General features: G+C 51.6%; 1 protein-coding gene across 6 annotated transcripts; it reads left to right on the forward strand.

Moving 5' to 3' along the window:
* Positions 1-1,941: 1,941 nt before the first annotated feature.
* LOC308227017 (MYCBP-associated protein-like) lies at positions 1,942-16,163 on the forward strand (the record flags this gene model as incomplete). Of its 6 annotated transcripts, none has more annotated exons than XM_080629271.1 (25): positions 2,706-2,843; positions 3,233-3,366; positions 3,447-3,651; positions 3,726-4,091; positions 4,182-4,245; positions 4,548-4,602; positions 4,679-4,779; positions 5,825-5,949; positions 6,501-6,657; positions 6,756-6,859; positions 7,309-7,483; positions 7,804-7,919; positions 8,609-8,759; positions 9,014-9,129; positions 9,846-9,958; positions 10,591-10,699; positions 11,014-11,203; positions 11,731-11,918; positions 12,277-12,423; positions 12,596-12,862; positions 13,691-13,812; positions 14,510-14,622; positions 15,105-15,217; positions 15,370-15,540; positions 16,025-16,163. In XM_080629271.1, 25 exons carry the CDS (start codon positions 2,706-2,708, stop codon positions 16,127-16,129), a joined length of 3,645 nt encoding a protein of 1,214 aa, XP_080485397.1. In that variant the 3' UTR covers positions 16,130-16,163. The 6 variants fall into 6 exon arrangements, 5 of the variants coding, with proteins under 5 accessions (XP_080485400.1, XP_080485397.1, XP_080485398.1 ...); XM_080629272.1 differs by having other exon boundaries at positions 15,108-15,217; XM_080629273.1 differs by having other exon boundaries at positions 10,594-10,699.
* Between the last annotated feature and the right edge of the window lie 854 nt (positions 16,164-17,017).

Raw genomic sequence — 17,017 nt, forward strand, 5'->3', positions numbered from 1 at the left:
GCAATGAGAGCACAGGGAGCACAGAGCCGGCGGCAGAACAAGGGGCGATATTAAACTCGGACAGACTACCAGCAGTAATGGCACGTGTGATACAACCATGCAGCGCGTGGGCAGGACGAGGGGCCCTGGAGGTGGGGGTTTTCTTTTCTTTTTAATGTTTCTCTTTAAGACGGTGAAATTGCCCGGACTGGTCCAGTACGACATCTTGGACCTGACAGGGATGCTCAGCATGAAAACACCTCCCAGAGCTGCGGTGGGCGCACCGGACGGAGCCGTCTCAGACGGGCAGCCCCACGGCGCATGCCAGCACCGCTGCAACAGGGGAATGGCTCAGAGAAAGCGGGACCCGAGGTGCGACGGGGGGGTTTAAACGGAGGAGCAAGGGGATTCCTGCGGCTGCACCCCAGTGGGCTGGTTGCTTGCAACTGATCTCACACAGTAACCTCCCTGCTGCCAAGCACAATCACTTCTAGGGTAGAACAACAAGTGCAACGGATCTCCCTTGTTTCTCTTCTTGTTCCTCTTGCCCAGGTGCAGACAGAAGGGGTTGGGGTGTATGCTGAGCCACGTGAAAACCCTGCAAGGTCTCTTCAGGCCACTGTCATCTCAAAACAAAATCTTATCTGGGGCACACACTGAGCTCATCGACAAGGATGGGATTCAAACCCATGTGTGCAGAGCACAATGGATTAGCAGTCCATCGCCTTCACCACTCGGCCACCTCGTCAGTGTCAGTTGTGCAGCTGCTGCTGCTCCTAACCCTAATGCTGCTGCTGCTGTTTCTGCTGCTGCTGCTGGTGCTTCTCCTGGCTCTTTATTCTGTTTGACGTGGGAGAGTGTGGTGGAAAATGACTGGTTTACGGACACTTAAAAATTGAGCATCAAAGGTATTAGCAAGAGCAGTTTACAAATAGGGCATGATTGAACAGAATTTGATGGCAAGGCTCACTCTACTACTTATTACATAGAGGAGATGTAGAGAGGAAAATCGAGGTGAAACTGAGCTAAAGGGGATTGGTATAGGGCCTGAAGGCATAAAGATATAAGGGAGACCCTGCTGCTGAGTCATGAGGTTCAGAACAGATCCTCCCTGCTTTCTAAACTCCTGACAGAGCCTGGGTGCAGCTGGATCTTGTCTTAGTCTCAGACTTGGTCACCAATTTGTGTCTAATGGAATGCACAAAGGAAAATCAAGGTAGAACCAAGCTAAAGTGATTTGTATCGAGATTGAAGGTGACAAGGATAAAGGGAGACCCTCCCCTTAAGAGACAACCTTCAGAACAGACCCCTGTTGCTTTCTGAACTACTGATGGTGCCTGGGTGCGCCTGGCTCCTACCTTAGTCTCAGACTTGGCCAACGTTGGGTGTAGTGGAAAGTAACCTTGAGAGTTTATGGACTCTGAGGGGGGCCCCACCCAGGGGGAGGGACCTGGTTGCAGCTCACTGCAGTCCAGGAGAGCCCAAAGTGTCTCTCTCCTGGGACAGTTACTTACAGGGTCATAAGGTGATTGGTTTAGCCATCAGTTCCATCCTGACCTCAATTGTGTGTGCGTTCCACAACAATTCTGTTCCAGGTTGTCAGGAAATGACTGCTCAGCCCAGAAGTGCTCCAGCTACAGCCGGGAAGTTCCCAACCATCCAGATCTCTGAGTGCTGCACTCTGCCAGGCAACAACAGCTCTTGCTACAGCCATGGAGTACCCAGCCGTCCAGCTCGTTGCACTTGTGGAGCGGCAATCTTCATTGCCATGAGATGTCAAGGGCAAAAGACGAGGCTCTCTCAAGCCCAGAAACTATGGAGAAAGCCATAGTTTCACCAAGGGAGGAACGCTTCTGGATACTCTGCTGGTCGGGATTGGAGAAGAGGGAAGGAGGAAAGAAAGATGACTGTCTTGCAGAGCTGATGTCCGATGTCTTTATTGACATAGTCAAGGGAAAATGGAACAGATGAGAACTTAAGCAATGCATTTTGGAGGCCGAGTAAAGCTCAGGTAAGAGGTGCCAACTGAGGGGAAAGCAGAGCAAGAAAAGGAAAGACAGAGGTTTCCTGGGGAGAGAGAGAAGGGCAGCGCAGGCCCCTTCCTCCAGGCAGAGCGGCAGGAGCACGGCTCCCACCAGCCAGGCCACCTCTTGAGATGTCCCACATCCATCCCAGCCCACCAGGACAACACAACCCCGGTTGTAAACACTCACAGGAAGGGAAGGGATGATCGCCGTGGCTGGCAGCGCAGCCTTGCTGCGTGTGGGGCTGTCAGCAGCCTCCAAGGCTCCTGCCCTTCCCTGTACCTGCTCCTGCTCTTATAGAGCTGGCTGCCAGCTCAGAAATCGCCGGAGCCGGGGGCTTTTGCGGGCAGAGAGGGTTACATCAAGCGTGGGATACCCCAAACTACCCACTCGTGGCCTGTTAACAGGAATTGGTGCCGTGACTTGTGTCATAGGCAGCTCTCGCTCCTCCATGGCTATTAACAGCAAATAACGTCTGGGACTGTCAGTGCTGGGTTTATGGGGGCACAGAAAAGCGGAACATCCTCCGCTAGCGCCGGACGGGGGCAGCTCCCGGGGTGCCAGAGCCTCGCTGGGATCGCGTGTGCGGGACAGCACCGAGGCAGGGAGCGCCACCGGTCCAGGCTCTGCCCCCTCCCCTTCCCGTTCCCACAAAGCGGCGGCCGAGCGCGGTGCCCGCCCCGGGGCGGGGCTGCGGGGCCCATGGCGGCGCGGGGCTGGCGGGGGGCGGTGGCGATCGCTGCAGCGCGGAGCGTCCCGGCACGGGCACCGGGACCGGGTCCTGCCTCGGAACCGGTCCCAGAAGCGGCTGCCCCCGCCGCAGCCTCGGTCTACGTGCATGTGAGCGGGGAACCCGGGGTTGCACACGGGGGCGGGGGGGGGGGAAGGGGGGGGGGAAGGACCCCGGCGTTTGCACATGTGGGACTCAGGAGCTTGCACGTGTGGGGGGCACACATGGGACTCCGATGCTTGCACATGTTGGGGGGGGTGAAAGTGGGACCTTGGGGCTTGTGTATGTGTGGGTACACACGTGGGAGGACACCCTGTCCTTGTACGTGCCATGGTGCGCACATGGGGCTCCCTTAGCCATGGAGTGTTGGGGATGCTGTGTGGGTCCCTGAGCTGTGCGTGTGGAGGGTGGCCCCCATGGGTTGTGTGCTCAAAGTGGGGTGTCCTGGGGTGAGTGTGCTGCCATTCCCCGTGGCACCCCATGGCACCCATGCCCGCAGTGGCCCTACTGCCGCAAGCGTTGCTCCTACTGCAACTTCAACACGTACGTGGTGCCAGCAGTGGACGAGGCGGCTGTGCGCGCCTGCCTGGTGCGGGAGGCACACACTCTGCTTCGGCTCAGCCAAGTGAAGAGGTGGGTGCATAGGGACAATGGGGGGACACAGAACCCTTCATTGCCCACCCGCAGCCCTCCCCCCATTATCTGCCCTACAGCATCACCTCAGTGTTCTTCGGTGGCGGCACCCCCAGCCTGGCCAGCCCTGTCACCATCGCAGTGGTGCTGGAGGCTGTGGCAGGGGCTGCCCATCTCCCTGCTGGTGCCGAGGTCACGCTGGAAGCCAACCCCAGCTCCACCACCACACAGCGCCTCGCTGGCTTCAAGGCAGCCGGTGTCAACCGCCTCTCCATCGGCGTACAGGTGAGAGTGGCTCTCCCCATCCCATCCCCTGCAGCCCCCCTGTGCTCCCCACTGCCACTGTGCTCTCTCTGCAGTCACTGGACGATGCTGAGCTGCAGCTGCTGGGCCGGGAGCACACGGCAGCGGAGGCACAGGCGGCTGTGAAGGCAGCGCGAGGGCTCTTCCCCGGCCAGACCTCCATCGACCTGCTCTTTGGGCTGCCGCGGCAGAGCCTGGATGCCTGGACACAGAGGCTGGAGGCAGCGCTGGGGCTCTGTGATGACCACATCTCCCTGTACCAGCTGACGCTGGAGCGGGGCACAGCGCTGGCAGCACAGGTCTGGGGGGGAGCCCTGCCTGCGCCCCCCCAGGACCACCTGGCTGACATGTACCAGGCAGCGCGCACCACGCTGGCGGCTGCTGGCTTCCGGCACTACGAGGTCTCCAACTTTGCAAGGAAGGTGGGGTGCCCTCCATGCTGCCTCCCCCCCATGCTGTGCCACCCCTGCAGCAGGTTCAGCCCCATCACCCCATACAACGCTCTCCCACAGGGCGCCCTCAGCACCCACAACCTCTCTTACTGGCGGGCTGAGCAGTACATCGGTGTGGGGCCTGGTAAGCAGGGGTGACTGGGGCTGTACATGGCTCTGTGTGCCTCCCCAAGCTCCACTGCCCCCTCTCTGCCGCTGCAGGGGCACACGGGAGGTTTGTACCGCGGGGCGAGGGTGGCTGCAGCCGGGAGGCCCGTGTCCAGGTGCTGGAGCCCATCGCCTGGATGCGGGCGGTACAGAGCCGGGGGCACGGCACTGGGAGGCGGGTGATGCTGAGCCCGCTGGAGCAGTGAGTACAGGACCATGGTCCCCCCCCTCCATACTCCCCTCATGCTGCGCTCTCTGCATCTCTCCATGTGCCCGCAGGCTGGAGGAGGTGCTCGCCCTGGGGCTGCGGACAGACGAGGGCATCCCCCACGAGGTGAGTGAGGAGCTGCCCGGGGCGGGGGTCCCCGCAGCGCTAACGCCGGTGCTAACGCCTGCTCCTGGTCGTGCAGCGCTGGGGCCGCTTCTCCCCCCACCTCAGCCTGGAGGCCGTGTTCGGGGCGCCGGGGCAGGCGCTGCAGCAGCAGCAGGGATGGATGGTGCTGGACGGCGGGTGAGCACCGGGGCGTACCGGGACGGAGGGGGGAGTTCCGCTACCGGGACTCAACCAACGCTTCCCCGCAGCGGCCTGCGGTGCACGGAGCGGGGCCTGGCGGTGCTGGACTCGCTGCTGCCCGACCTGCTCTGCCAGCTGCAGCGGGCCTGGGGCCCGGCCGCACCGGGACCCGGGCGGAAGGATCCCGGTGCTGTAAGCGGCGGTGGCGGTGCAGGACCGGAACCGGCGGTCGCTGGCTGCGGCTGCGCGGGAGCGGGGGCGGGACGGACACCGGCGCCTGCGCAGCGCCCGGGGGAAGCGGCGTTGTTGCCATGGCGTCGGGCCGCGGAGCACGGCGCGGCGGTGCGGCCGGGCACGGGGGGACCCGGCCTGGGCTGACCCGGAGGGAGACCCAGGCCAGCACCTCGCAGGGTACGGCACGACGGGACCCTCCTGCGCATGACCCGGGCCGGGCACTGGGCCCAGCATCCCCGGTGCTCCCGAGCCACCACAAATCAGCGCCTTCCCCTCCCGTCCTGATCATCCTCGTGTTTTCCCCCTGGAAAGGCGCCCAGCCCCAGCTGAAGCAGACGCAGGGTGGGGATAAGGGGGCACATAACCCTGCGGTGTGTTCGTCTCAGCTGAGAGTCTGCCTGGTGGTCCCCTGTGCCGGGGGTCGGCTGGGAGTTGATACTTAAGGGCTATTTTGCTATTTAAGAGCTTGTGAAAATCCATGTCTTGCTGTTGGGATTGTGCTCAGGAGCTGGGGTGGGAAACGGCAGGAATTTGTTCTCCCTGTGGGAAGCACAGGCTGTATGTGTGTAATGTGTAGAATAAACCGTGAGACACTCGAATCCTGGTGGCTCACTTTGGTCCTTGTGGCTTCTCAGAGTTCGGTTTTTCCAATTAGAATTGATGCTGAATTTAATAGTGTGCTACCTTAAAAACCCCAACCCTAAATATACTGAACTAAACAGAGTTCAGCAGTGAATGGCCAGGCTGAGAGAGGAAGATGGTGTTTCCTTGGGAGGCTGAAGAGGAGGTTTCTTCACCTGTTTTTCAGACAAGAAGGAAAAGACACAAGAATCGCCCCCCTCAACAATTGCAGAAGAGCTGGAGCCTGTTCCATGTGTTCTTCAAGGAGATGACATCCAGGCGCTTGCCATTAAGGTGGAGGACCTGGAGAAAGTATGTATTGTCACTGATAGAAAGAGCTCCCTTAACTGACGCTGATTCTGTGTGTTCAACAAGAGTCCATTTACTTCAAGCAGAACTCACTCGGTGTTCAGTTCTCATTCCATTTGTCCTGCTTTTTATGACTTGTTGGTTCAGTTGCTAAAAGTCGAGGATGATTGATCCTTACACAGTCTCTTCAGATAGGAGGAGAAGTCATCTGGGTCTTCACAATTATGGTTCCAACTTTCTGGTCTAGTAAGACATGGAAATTGTTCAGTAGCTATCATGGCATCCCTTCCAAAACTGGGGTCAACTTGTGTGAGTGGAAGCACTTGACACCAAGTGACACAGCAGAAAACTATTGGGAAAGTGATTTAAACCTCTCTTCCCTGCCCCAGTTATAAGACTTAGACAGTAACTAAGCTGGTATCTCCACAGTTGTGTAACGTGCCTCTTAGGCGAGGAACAGCCTGCACTGTTTGACTCTGTATCCTAGAAGGATCAGAAGGAATGGCAGTGAGTAGCATGTACCTAATTGCATTGTGACTGTTTCTTTCCTGAAGCTCCATACTCCAGGCCCTCCCCAAGATGCTGGGAAAGCTTCAGTCAGGAAGAAATACTTTGTTCGAAAGCACCAACCCAAAGAGACGAAGGAGACGCAGCTCCTCGTGGCGTGTCCTGCTTTCCCAAAGGTGCCCACAGGACCACTGACTTTTGCTGGTAGGGTCAAACTTCACATCTTGCCTTTGGGGGTTGGTTTTGCCGAGCCCAGCTCTGGTGACCTGGCTCTGGGGTTGGTGGTTTTGTGTGTGTTGTAGGACCAGGACAGTTTGGTGATGGCTGTGAAAAGATTCTCCCTCATCACATTCTGGGGAGTCTCCAGGAGTTCAAGATGGAAGCCTTGGCCAGAGGAAACACTCAGGTTAGTTCATAAAGCTACAAAAGTGCTGCTCTGTGGCACTTGCACCCTCTGATGCTCTCCAGCACCTATCAGGAACAGGTCAGGCCTGAGGTGTGGTTTTCCCAGCCTTGTCATGCTCTGCAGGGAGGGCTTTGCCTTCAGACAAACTGCACCAGCAGGTTTTGAAGTCCTGTGTGCATGAGGAGGTCATGGAGGGAAGAGTTACGGTGGCTTCCTCTCCTGTATGTGCTTCTGCTGTTACAGCAGTACCATTGCTTGAGTCGAATGACTCAGATAAGTCCTTTCATTGTTTCTGAGTGTGTTCCCAGTGCTCTGGTTTTGTTCCTCTCAGGGTGATAAGGTAAAAGTACTGTCAATCTGAAGAGTTCTTTTCTTCTCGCCTCTCCCATTCTCATTGTGGTGTCCTTGTGTGCGTGCAGAGGTTAACTTGGTGTTTCCCTTCTTTTCAGTTAGCAGATCTTAGTGAGGTTTCTCATCCAGATGTTACTGCGGCAGCTTTAAAAGAGAAACATGGAGGAGAGAAGAAGAAAAAGGTTCATCAGACCTCACTAGAAGAACACAAAGCTCTCCAAAACTGGTATCATAATATGGCAATCAGGAAAAAGCAGGAGAAATATATAGGAGGTGAGAAAAGCTGAGGCCTCATTCTGTGACACTGTGTGCAGATGGAGGAGTTTGATGGCACCACAACAAAGTGTAATGGTCATAGCCAGCCAGGTTTAATCCTGTTGCCATTGCAGTCTGATTCCATGTTCTTAGGGCTCCCCACAGTGCTAGTACTGGTGGCCATGGGTGCTGTAGGGAGGTGAGCTGGTGGTTCGTGTTGGGTAAAGGACAATAGATTTGGTGGGGGACAGTGTAAGGGGGTTACACATGAATCATAGCAGTGGTAAAGGGTGTGACCAGAAGTGCAGCACCTGTGATTTGATGTTTCTTCTTTATAGAAGTCCTTCAGAGGCCAGAGAATGAATTGTTGATGAACATCTCAGAGGGTTACAGGCAAATCCAGGAAGAACGTGACCTCATTGACAGGACTCTCCCTGCCTTGCTTCCTGGAAAGGTGAGAACACCGCTTCATCTGCATCCTGCCTGCTCTGTTCTTGTGACAGAGCTGAGACATGATGTTATGAGTAAGATCCCTGAGGACCTGTCATTATGTCTTTATCAAAGCCACTCCAAGTCCTTTAGCCCAGTGCGCAAGCAGAGCTTTCAGTGACTTTAAAACTGAAGCCATGAGCGTTGCTGTCCATACTGGTCAGGGGAAAGTGGTGATGTGCTTGGCTCCTTGCTTATGAGCTGCTGTATGTGGGCAAGTGCCATTTCATGATTCTCACCAAAGGCTGTCGTGCATGGGGAGCGGCAATGGGGAAGTGCCACAAATGCTGTTCCAGCAACAGAAAGCTCGATTTTTAGTGGTTGCCATGGAGAAAGGGGTATGGGCAAGTCAGGAGGATTATGGGAGTATCCTATGGTAGAATATTTTATTTGACATTTATAGCACTATCAAAGAACTTGCATTTGTGTGAGGCTTTATTTTAATATCGTTCAACCTTCGTATAGCACTGGGTAGGAAAAAGTGCTTTAGTCTTTGACAGCAGCCTGATAGGAATTTTGGCTTGCTCTGCAGAAAGTGATAACTTACAGAATTTTTAAGTGTTCCTATAAGCAAAATTGGACCCCTTCTTCTTAGCTTCTGGTCTCTGTGAGAATAGCTGAAAGTGTCAGTGGGAGCCTTGATTTCCTCCCTAGGGCTACCGAAAAGGAAGCGAGTTCTGGAGCCAGCCCGAGCGTATTGGAAGTGAACTCACGGGCCTGACGATGACTCTGACTCAGAGTGAACGTGGGTACCCAGAGCCACTCACTCACGTGGGGAAACCCCACACTGTCCAGATGGAGACAGGTAAGGGAACATCACAGACGGGGGGTTTCATAGAAATGGGGTACAAGTGTGGAGGGATCAGCAGAAACAGTGACTTACGGGAGTACCAAGGCTCACATTAGAGTTGTCCCTTCTGATAGGTGCAGCACAAGCTGCTTCCCAGTCATCTGTTGGTTCTCCTCTTTAAAACACATGAGACCAAAGTTTGACAGAGGAGGAAATGAACAGGTGTGTGGGTATGTAGACAGTGAGCTCCTATATGGGTATTTCCACAGGCCTGAAGCCTCCAAAGAGGATCCCCTTCCATCTAACCTGGGATAAGAGTCTTTTCCTGAAACATCGGAGGCAGGAGCTAAAATCTGTCCTAGAGGAGCTAGATTTCTATAAGCCGGTAAGACTGGAGGAGCAAGCACATTCTTTGCATCTCTCTTCTCAGATGCTATAAAGTAACATAAAATTGCCAAGAGCTGGATCTGAAAAAAAGCATCAGGAATCTAAACCATAATCCTCACAGAAGTTTTCTTGGAAGTTCTCACATTTCTGAAGGGTCGTGAAGGAGTTGTTGACCCTCCCTAAGTGTTGCATGGAATGGTCTAGGAGCCTCAGAATAGGACCCTGAACCAGCAGCATGCAGCTGCCAAGACCTGGGCAATGAAGAAACCTGCCAAATAGTGATGTAGGAGTTTGATTTAGTGCCTTAGGGCAGAAGGAAGACACCTTTACCCATGAAAAGGTACCCACGTGGAAGACACACATCTGAAATCATCTCCTGCAGGCAGGTAGCCCCTCCTCTTAAAAGTTGGGCAAACCTCACGTTTTCCTTTCTGGAACCTGGCTCTGAGAATGAGAAATGTGTGTGAAGGGGACTTTTCCCATTCATGCACCATTTGTAGTGGGCAATGCAGTCCTCTAGGATCCTTGGGGGAGCCAGAACTGGTTCCTTCCTGTGTCTTTGCAACATATGTGGGATAGCTCTAAAAACCATCATAGGAGCAAGATATTTCCAATTCACTTTACTTGGCTCAGATGGTACATTTGTCTGGTATTTTAACTTCCTTCCTATATAAAGAGAGAAATCAGGAGTTGGTCGTTTGTCTGTATGTCCAGGATCTGGATGGGCTGGAGGTGATCGGTAAAGGGCAGCCTTTCACATCTGTCTCAACAGAGCCTATTCCATGTCTCATCATTTCTGAAGAGTCTGAGACATCTGAGAGCCTAAGGTAAGTTTTCCTTCATGGCAGAAATAAAGAATTCCAGGTATGCACCAGCAGCCTATGAGGGTATCCTTGGCCATTCTTATCTGAAATGGAGAGGTGTCTCCACTGGGGCACAATAAAAGACATATTCTGATATTACAATCACCAGATTTAGGAGTCAAGCTGTTTCTTCGTGCCTTGGGGCCTAAGGAGCAGGAATCAGAAGGATTTTTTAGTCCCTTCCTCCAGCCTTCCCTCTGTGTGGTGCCAGAGCTTACATCAGGCAGGGTGGGGATTCTGTTCTAAATTACCTCCATCTGCTTGTCTTTTTCCAGCCTTCCACTTCCATCATTAATTTGCCCTTTTCCCCCTGTCCTCTCCATCTGTTATCACAACCCAAGGGCCTCTCCTTCTTCAGTCAGATACCCTCAGCCTTCCTTAGGCAGGTATCATCCTTTAATGTGCTGGCTGGCTGATCCTCCTTGATGGTGACAAGTAGCTGGAGTTTACCCCATCTGCAGGGCTCTGTCCCTAAAGAGATGTGGAAAAGCAATGGTTGGAATGATTTCCTACAGGGTCTTGTGAATCACCCCTGGTTCTCCCCTCACTGAAAGTGGATTTCACTCCATGAAAATGCTGGCTCTTGTTTTCTTTAGCAGTGACTCCTTGAGTGACCACCCTTTTGCAGCTCCAGAAGACATACTGGGTCCCTCTTTAGTTTTCTGTGGCCAGCCTGCTCGTTGGATCAACTGCAGCACTTGCAGGGTAATTGTGCACTTCTTATTGCTTAGTCAAGCTAAGCCTGCTCGAGTTCCCAACTCACAGCTGTACAATGAGTGTCACCCCTGGGCCAGAGAATAGGGGATTTATTCTGACCATAATAGAGTATCCCTGTGTTTGCTCTGGAGAAGCAGAAGGAGTTGCTCTGTCTGTGGTGTGAAGCTCAGATTCCCAGGCTCTCTCTGTATAATGGCCGCTTCATTGGACCTGCCTTACAAGTTCAAGGCTTACCCCCTTAGTTGTGGTGTGACTTCAGGCAAGAGGAGAACTTATCTTTGCCTTTTCCCTCTTCATTGTAGGATCAAATTGGTATTGCTGCCCGGCTCACCTTTGAGACTTTGGCTGGTGAGAAAGCTGAAAGCCCCCTGACAGTGAGCAATAATGGCACAGCTGCCATCTGGTATAACTGGATGAGGTTTCCCCACAAGATTCCCTCCAGAGAACGCAAGGGGAAGAGGATGCAGTGTTTTTACTTTGATACCAGACCAGGTACGGGAGCTGCTGATCTCAGAGACCTTTGTACAGAGACCAGAGAGCATGTATGCAGGAGTTACCTGAGATGTGGAGTCTGACTAATGGCAGAGCAAGCCTGTTGGATGATTCTCCTTAGGAAGCCACCCTGCATGTCAGAGCTGACTCACACCTAAAGAGGTGTGTGAGGCAGATCCCTTTCATGAGATCCCTTAAAGGAAAGGAGGTTGTCCCTGCTCTGAATGTAAATGGGTGGAATACTGAGAGGCAGATCATTTTCTGATGAAAAACTGGGCATTATCTGCTGGAGAGAGCACTGAGCTCGCTGTAGAAGCAGCGTGCAGTGGAAATAACACCAGTTCAGTAATGTGGTGACTGGAAGTAAATCTGGAAGGAGAAAAATAGCTGGATGAAGTGTGATAACCAGCTAAGCTATGGAGAAAGAGTCTCGTACTGAGATAAGGACACACAGGGTGGGGTTGGAAAAGGGTCAAATTAACCAGGTGGCTTCTTGCAGACCAATGCATTTTTCTCTCTTATTTCAGGTGTAATTTTGCCTGGAGAAACGAGGAAGTTCTCCTTTATTTTCAAGTCAGAGAGAGTAGGCATTTTCAGCGAGGCCTGGGAATTCAGGACACATCCCCTGTTATTAGCAGGAGCAGTGCTGCAGGTGACCCTTTGGGGAATTGCTGTGTCTGAGGATAAACTGGCTGACCTCAGAGAGAAACTGGAGGTAACCAAGCATGTAGCTGGGTGACTGTGAGCTTTGAACTTAATATGCAAATAGAGGATAAGGGTGGGAGTGGATGACATGGTATTTTTATTGCGATGCAATTAGGGCTGAGAATGAGCTGATTTACAGAGCACCTGCACATACCTGGGGAGGTTTGCTGAAAAGAGAAAGAAGGAAGAGCTCTGCAGCCTGATATTGTTAATAAAGATTGTGTCTCCCAAACTGTTCACATTGGTCCTTTAAAGAATTAAAGCTCTCTTGGTAATGTGTTTATTAGTTACTTAGTGGGGATGGGATTGTGTGTTGTACACTGTCATATCAGGGACTCTCACGTGTTGTTCTGGTTGTGGTGCCTCAGAGTGACCTGGCTGCTCGAGAAGGTGCTGCTATAGTAGAAGAGAGCATAAAGGAACTTCTTGGCCGAGTTCGGACCCCAGAGCGCACCCCATCTCCTGTGGATGCCTACGTCACCGAGGAAGAGTTGTTCCACTGGAAGAATCCCGAGGTGATGTTTGCTATTTGCTGGGATACACAACTGAAATAGCAGGGAGGGAAGACCAGTGGAGCTGTTGCATCCTTGGAGGCTGGCACAGTATGCTGTGGCGGCTTTAACAGTCGGGTTTGTAGAGGAAAGGCATAGCTCATTTCACTGTTTACCTTTTTCCCCTTTATCACAGTTGCATTATCAGTACGAAGTGGTAAAGCAGCTGCATGAACTGTGGAGACAGCACATGACGGAGGAGAAAGTGCCCTTGGGCCAGACGAGTGTGGAGGACATACGGTACCAGGAGAGTATTGCAGAGGGTCCCTCTGCTCAGAGCAGCATCACAGAAATCCTGAGTCAGAGGAATTCACTCAAGGGAGCTCTGAGTCAAATGTTGAATGTGGAGGAGAAAGAACCAGCCCCTTCAGGATGGAACCTTTCCTTAGAGGACTTTAAGCAGGTGGTGGCCTGTTCCCGCTATTGCAGTGAACAGTGGTGGTGTTTTCATTTCCCTACAGCCAGGCACGCTGCAGTGTGAGCCCACCCAAAGCTCTGCCTCCAATGCGCCCTGAGTTAGGGGTGATTTATGATGTGTGTCGCAGAAAAGCACTTCAGCTCTGCTCCCCACACCCTCAGTGCTCTTGTAAAGACATTCCCAAGAGAGGCTTCGAGGGCTGTTGTGTGAATAAGAAAAGAGAACCAGACAATGTAATAGATATTTTAAGCTCTTCTGCCATTAGCTTTCTGTCATCCCAGGACTGAATGCGGGGGGTAGGCTAATACTACAGCCTCCTGTGGCTTCCCCAAGGGCTCATCTTGGAGAGTCCTTCCTATTCATCAGAGCACTAAGGGAGCACTCATAACAGGCTGTGGATAAAGTACAGACCTCCCTAGATGAAAGCAAGAGTGGTTTGGGTTCTGTCAGCACTGTTTTTATGTAGAGTGGTCTCTTGGAAATCTCTCTGCTGCTTTCATAACCAATCTTTACTTCAGGGTCTTCTGGCTGGCCGCAATCCCTGTTCTCCAGCACATCTATGAAGTTGCATAGGGGCTTATTGCAACCTAACTGGGGGTCTAGGAATGCTCCCCAGGTCTAGGGTCATGTGTGCACCTTGGCTGAACCCCAGCCATAGAGGAAGCCAGATCTGGGTGTGTAAGTGCCCGGTGCAGCCTGGTTTCAGACTGGTGTCCGAGAAGAGAGCCGTGGTATTGAGCTCAGGGTCCACAGGCTGGGAATGAAGGCTGAGGAGAAGCATTCCACACACCCTGTGTTTTTTTTTCACGTTAGGCTATAAAGTCAATCGCCATGGAAGAGCACTGGGAAGCAGCGCTGGCCCAGCTCAATAAAGCAGCACTGGACCTGTGTGTTCAGCAGAGGCCAACTCAGTCAGACCTTTTGCATCAAACCTGGTGCGTTACCTTTGCAAGATAAAGCTTGTCAATGCACTGTGTGATCAACAGCCTTAGCAAGCTGTGTTGCAAGCATTATGATTCAGAGTGCAGATAATGATACAAGGTCTAGAAGTTGTCTTTACACTATGTTTTTTTATAGCTGAATTTTAGCAGCTGTCTAGGACCCAAATGGGGTTTTTTTATTCCCTGGAGATAAGTTTAGAATATGAAATTCATGTAATGTTGGGGAGTATACAGGATTATTTCTGGCAAGATTGTTCCAGTCTGTATTTATAAAACCTTTGGGTAATTTTCTCTACCCTTTTACTCAGATAACTGTATTGAGTCTCTGCTCTTTGCTCAGGCTTTCAGACTGTGAAGATATCAACAAGCTTCTGTTTCCTTCTAAATGAGAAGGATGCAGGTTCCTTTTGGTGACCACAGAGCAGGTTGATGCTGATTTACATGTGCCTAGCGAACGTGCAGATCTAGTTTCACAGTAATATGCATGGGTCCGTGGGAGCCCATTGATTTGCAAGCCTCAGAGACCTCAGAGGTCTCTAACATGAAGAAGGTAATTGAGCATCCTTCTGGATGGATTTTTGGACAATGAGTGCTGTTTTACTGGTTTACTTGGACAGAGCAGCTCTGGAAGGTGCCTTCACCCCTAGCAATGGCTGTGCTGTCTCCTTTCTGATTCTGATACTTCCCTCAGTCTCCAGCTGTGGCGTGAAGCAATTGATGCTCTGGTGGATGCCTCTATGAGGCTGAGATCCCTGCTTGGCTTGCCTGAGAAGGACACCTATATAGAAGTTCCAGAGGAACCAGGTAAATGGTGGTTGTAGCACAGCACCCTGTGTCTGTGGACTGTTGCAAATGCAGAACACATGCTGAAGTTCAGCTGAAATGACAATTTCAGCAGTTTCCCCTCAAAGCTTCTATGAGAAAATGCATCATTAAAAAAGGCATTTGTGTGATACCAGTTGTGATCTGTGGTTTGGTGCCATTAAAAACCCACCACACAAATAAGCCTTTGAATTTAGCTAGATGTAGATGGTTTTCACACAGACTAACCCAGAAACCCCCCAGGCTGTCTTACAGGCTTGTTCTGATACAAGTCCTGATACAAGTTGTTATTTAAACAAAGTACTCTTCAAAGTGTTGTTTTTCAGTGCTGTACACAGGTGAGATTAATAAAAAGAGGAAAGCAGATTGTAAAAGTAATATAATTCCACTGCATGGATGCTGTGGGCTTGGCTTCTGGGTGTGCAAATGTTGGTTTTGAGTAATTGAAATTCTTTCTTTTATAGCAGAAATAAAGGTACCTGTGAAGGGAGACAGAATAACCAGCAGGAGAGAGGACAGAAGGTTATGTGGTGGGAAGGACAGGGAAGGCAAAAGAAGAACAAAGACAGGGAAAGAGGTGTGTGTGAGGATGCCTGTTGAAACCTAAGTGCTGGAGACTGTGATCAACCCAGTGGATGAGGTGCTGCTTCAGGGAGGTGCATCTTGCAACAAGCTGAAGTGTTCTGACCTGTGTCGCTTGGGATGTTTTGTGTGTCTGTCCCTTGATAGGAGCGTCCAAGCAGCAGAAAGTCAAGAGGAAAAGATGATAAGAAGATTAAATCTTCCGTTTCATTGCTGGATGTGAAAGGGGGAGCACAGCCCATGGAGGGAGCTGAACCTCCTCAGGAGCAGCTGGACCCTGTTTTGTTTGGGATATACCAGGAAAAACTTTATATTGAAGTAAGTCTGTGTCCAAAGCTTGTATCTTGGTTTTGTTCTCTGCTTGTCAGCTTACATTGAAGCTTAGGTGGAGGGGTAAGCATCAACTCGGAAAGCTACCAAACATATGCCCATAATTCTGTAGCAAGGTGAGTGTGAAACACAAAGTAAGATGTCCTTTATTCCAGCCTGGAACCTGCTTGCATAAACCCAGCCATCCCATAGCCACATGCGGGATTTCTATCTGGGATGTCTTTAGCATGCTTGTGGGCTCTTGAGGGATTAACAGAATTAATTGTACCTTGGATAATGTTAAACACACTTCGTAGCCAGAAAAGTTATTACTAGAGGTAAGCTCTGTTAGCAGGCAGCCTCTTCTATGAGTGCGTGCCCATACGTTAATGTGCTCCAGTGTGAGACACCATCTCTGTGTCTGTCAGTCTCATCACCAGGCTTTCTTCCTGTGTTTTCACTGCAATTAACCTTCTGTTAATTTCTGCTGCAGGTTTATGGGCTGCTGGATTCAATGGTGAGCAAAATGGTTTCTTTCTTTGAGGAACTAAAGAAACAAGGTGCTCTCAAGTGGGACAGTGAAGCCCTTCGTAACTAGAAAGAGACTTTTAAACCAATAAACAACCACATTTACACAGATCAAGCAGAGATTCTTCTTTGTGAGGTGATGCAGTGATTACAGATAGTGGGCTGCCTCCTTTCTGACATGCTGTGATGCGAGACGATTGCTAGATCATCTGTTACTTCTGCAGATGAGCACTTGCCAAGGAGAGACAAGGCAAGAAATATCACAGCTCAGAAGCCATTAGGACTAGCAAATACTGACATTTCTGCTAAAGAAGAAGGGTTTAAAAGCTCCAGTCAACACATGCTTTGTTTCTTGGTCTCGTTATGTTAGCGGGTGAGTGAGCAGAAGATGTCCCTTGTGTTCATGAGCCCAAGTGCCAGGACAGTGGCATAGAAAAATCCATTCCATTTTGGATCATATTCCTGTCTGCTTGTCCAGGCTTCTCTGAGGCATCCTGGATCCCTGGGAAAGCACACTATCCCAAGGGGTGTACCATCCTCCCTGGTTTGGCTCCCATGAGTTTACTTCTTGTGCTGAGCTTGCCATCTCTTTCCATCCAGCTCAAGGTACCCATGCCTCATTCTGAGCCAGCTCTTGCTTGCTTCCTTCCGAGACTAATCACTCTTGAATTAAAATGGGTGAAATCCATACTGTAAGTAGTGTGAGCATGGTAAGGCCTTGAGTTAGAGCCACCCCTCTGCTTCCATCAGTCTGTGTGTGTGTCTGGGCTTAGCACTGCTTTCTGTCCAGGTTTCCTTGTGCATCACAGCTGGAATGGAGCTTTTGTGGAGGCATCCCAGGTTGAACTGTCACACACACTGCAGCTGGGCCTGGCTCAGAGCAGGTTTCCAAGGCAGATGAGCTGGGTGCAGGGTCTCTCTTGACCTGGCATCACAAGAGACCTGGCGTATGCCAGTA

This window comes from Psittacula echo (genome assembly GCF_963264785.1).
Source record: "Psittacula echo genome assembly, chromosome: 14".
Lineage (NCBI taxonomy): Eukaryota > Metazoa > Chordata > Aves > Psittaciformes > Psittacidae > Psittacula > Psittacula echo.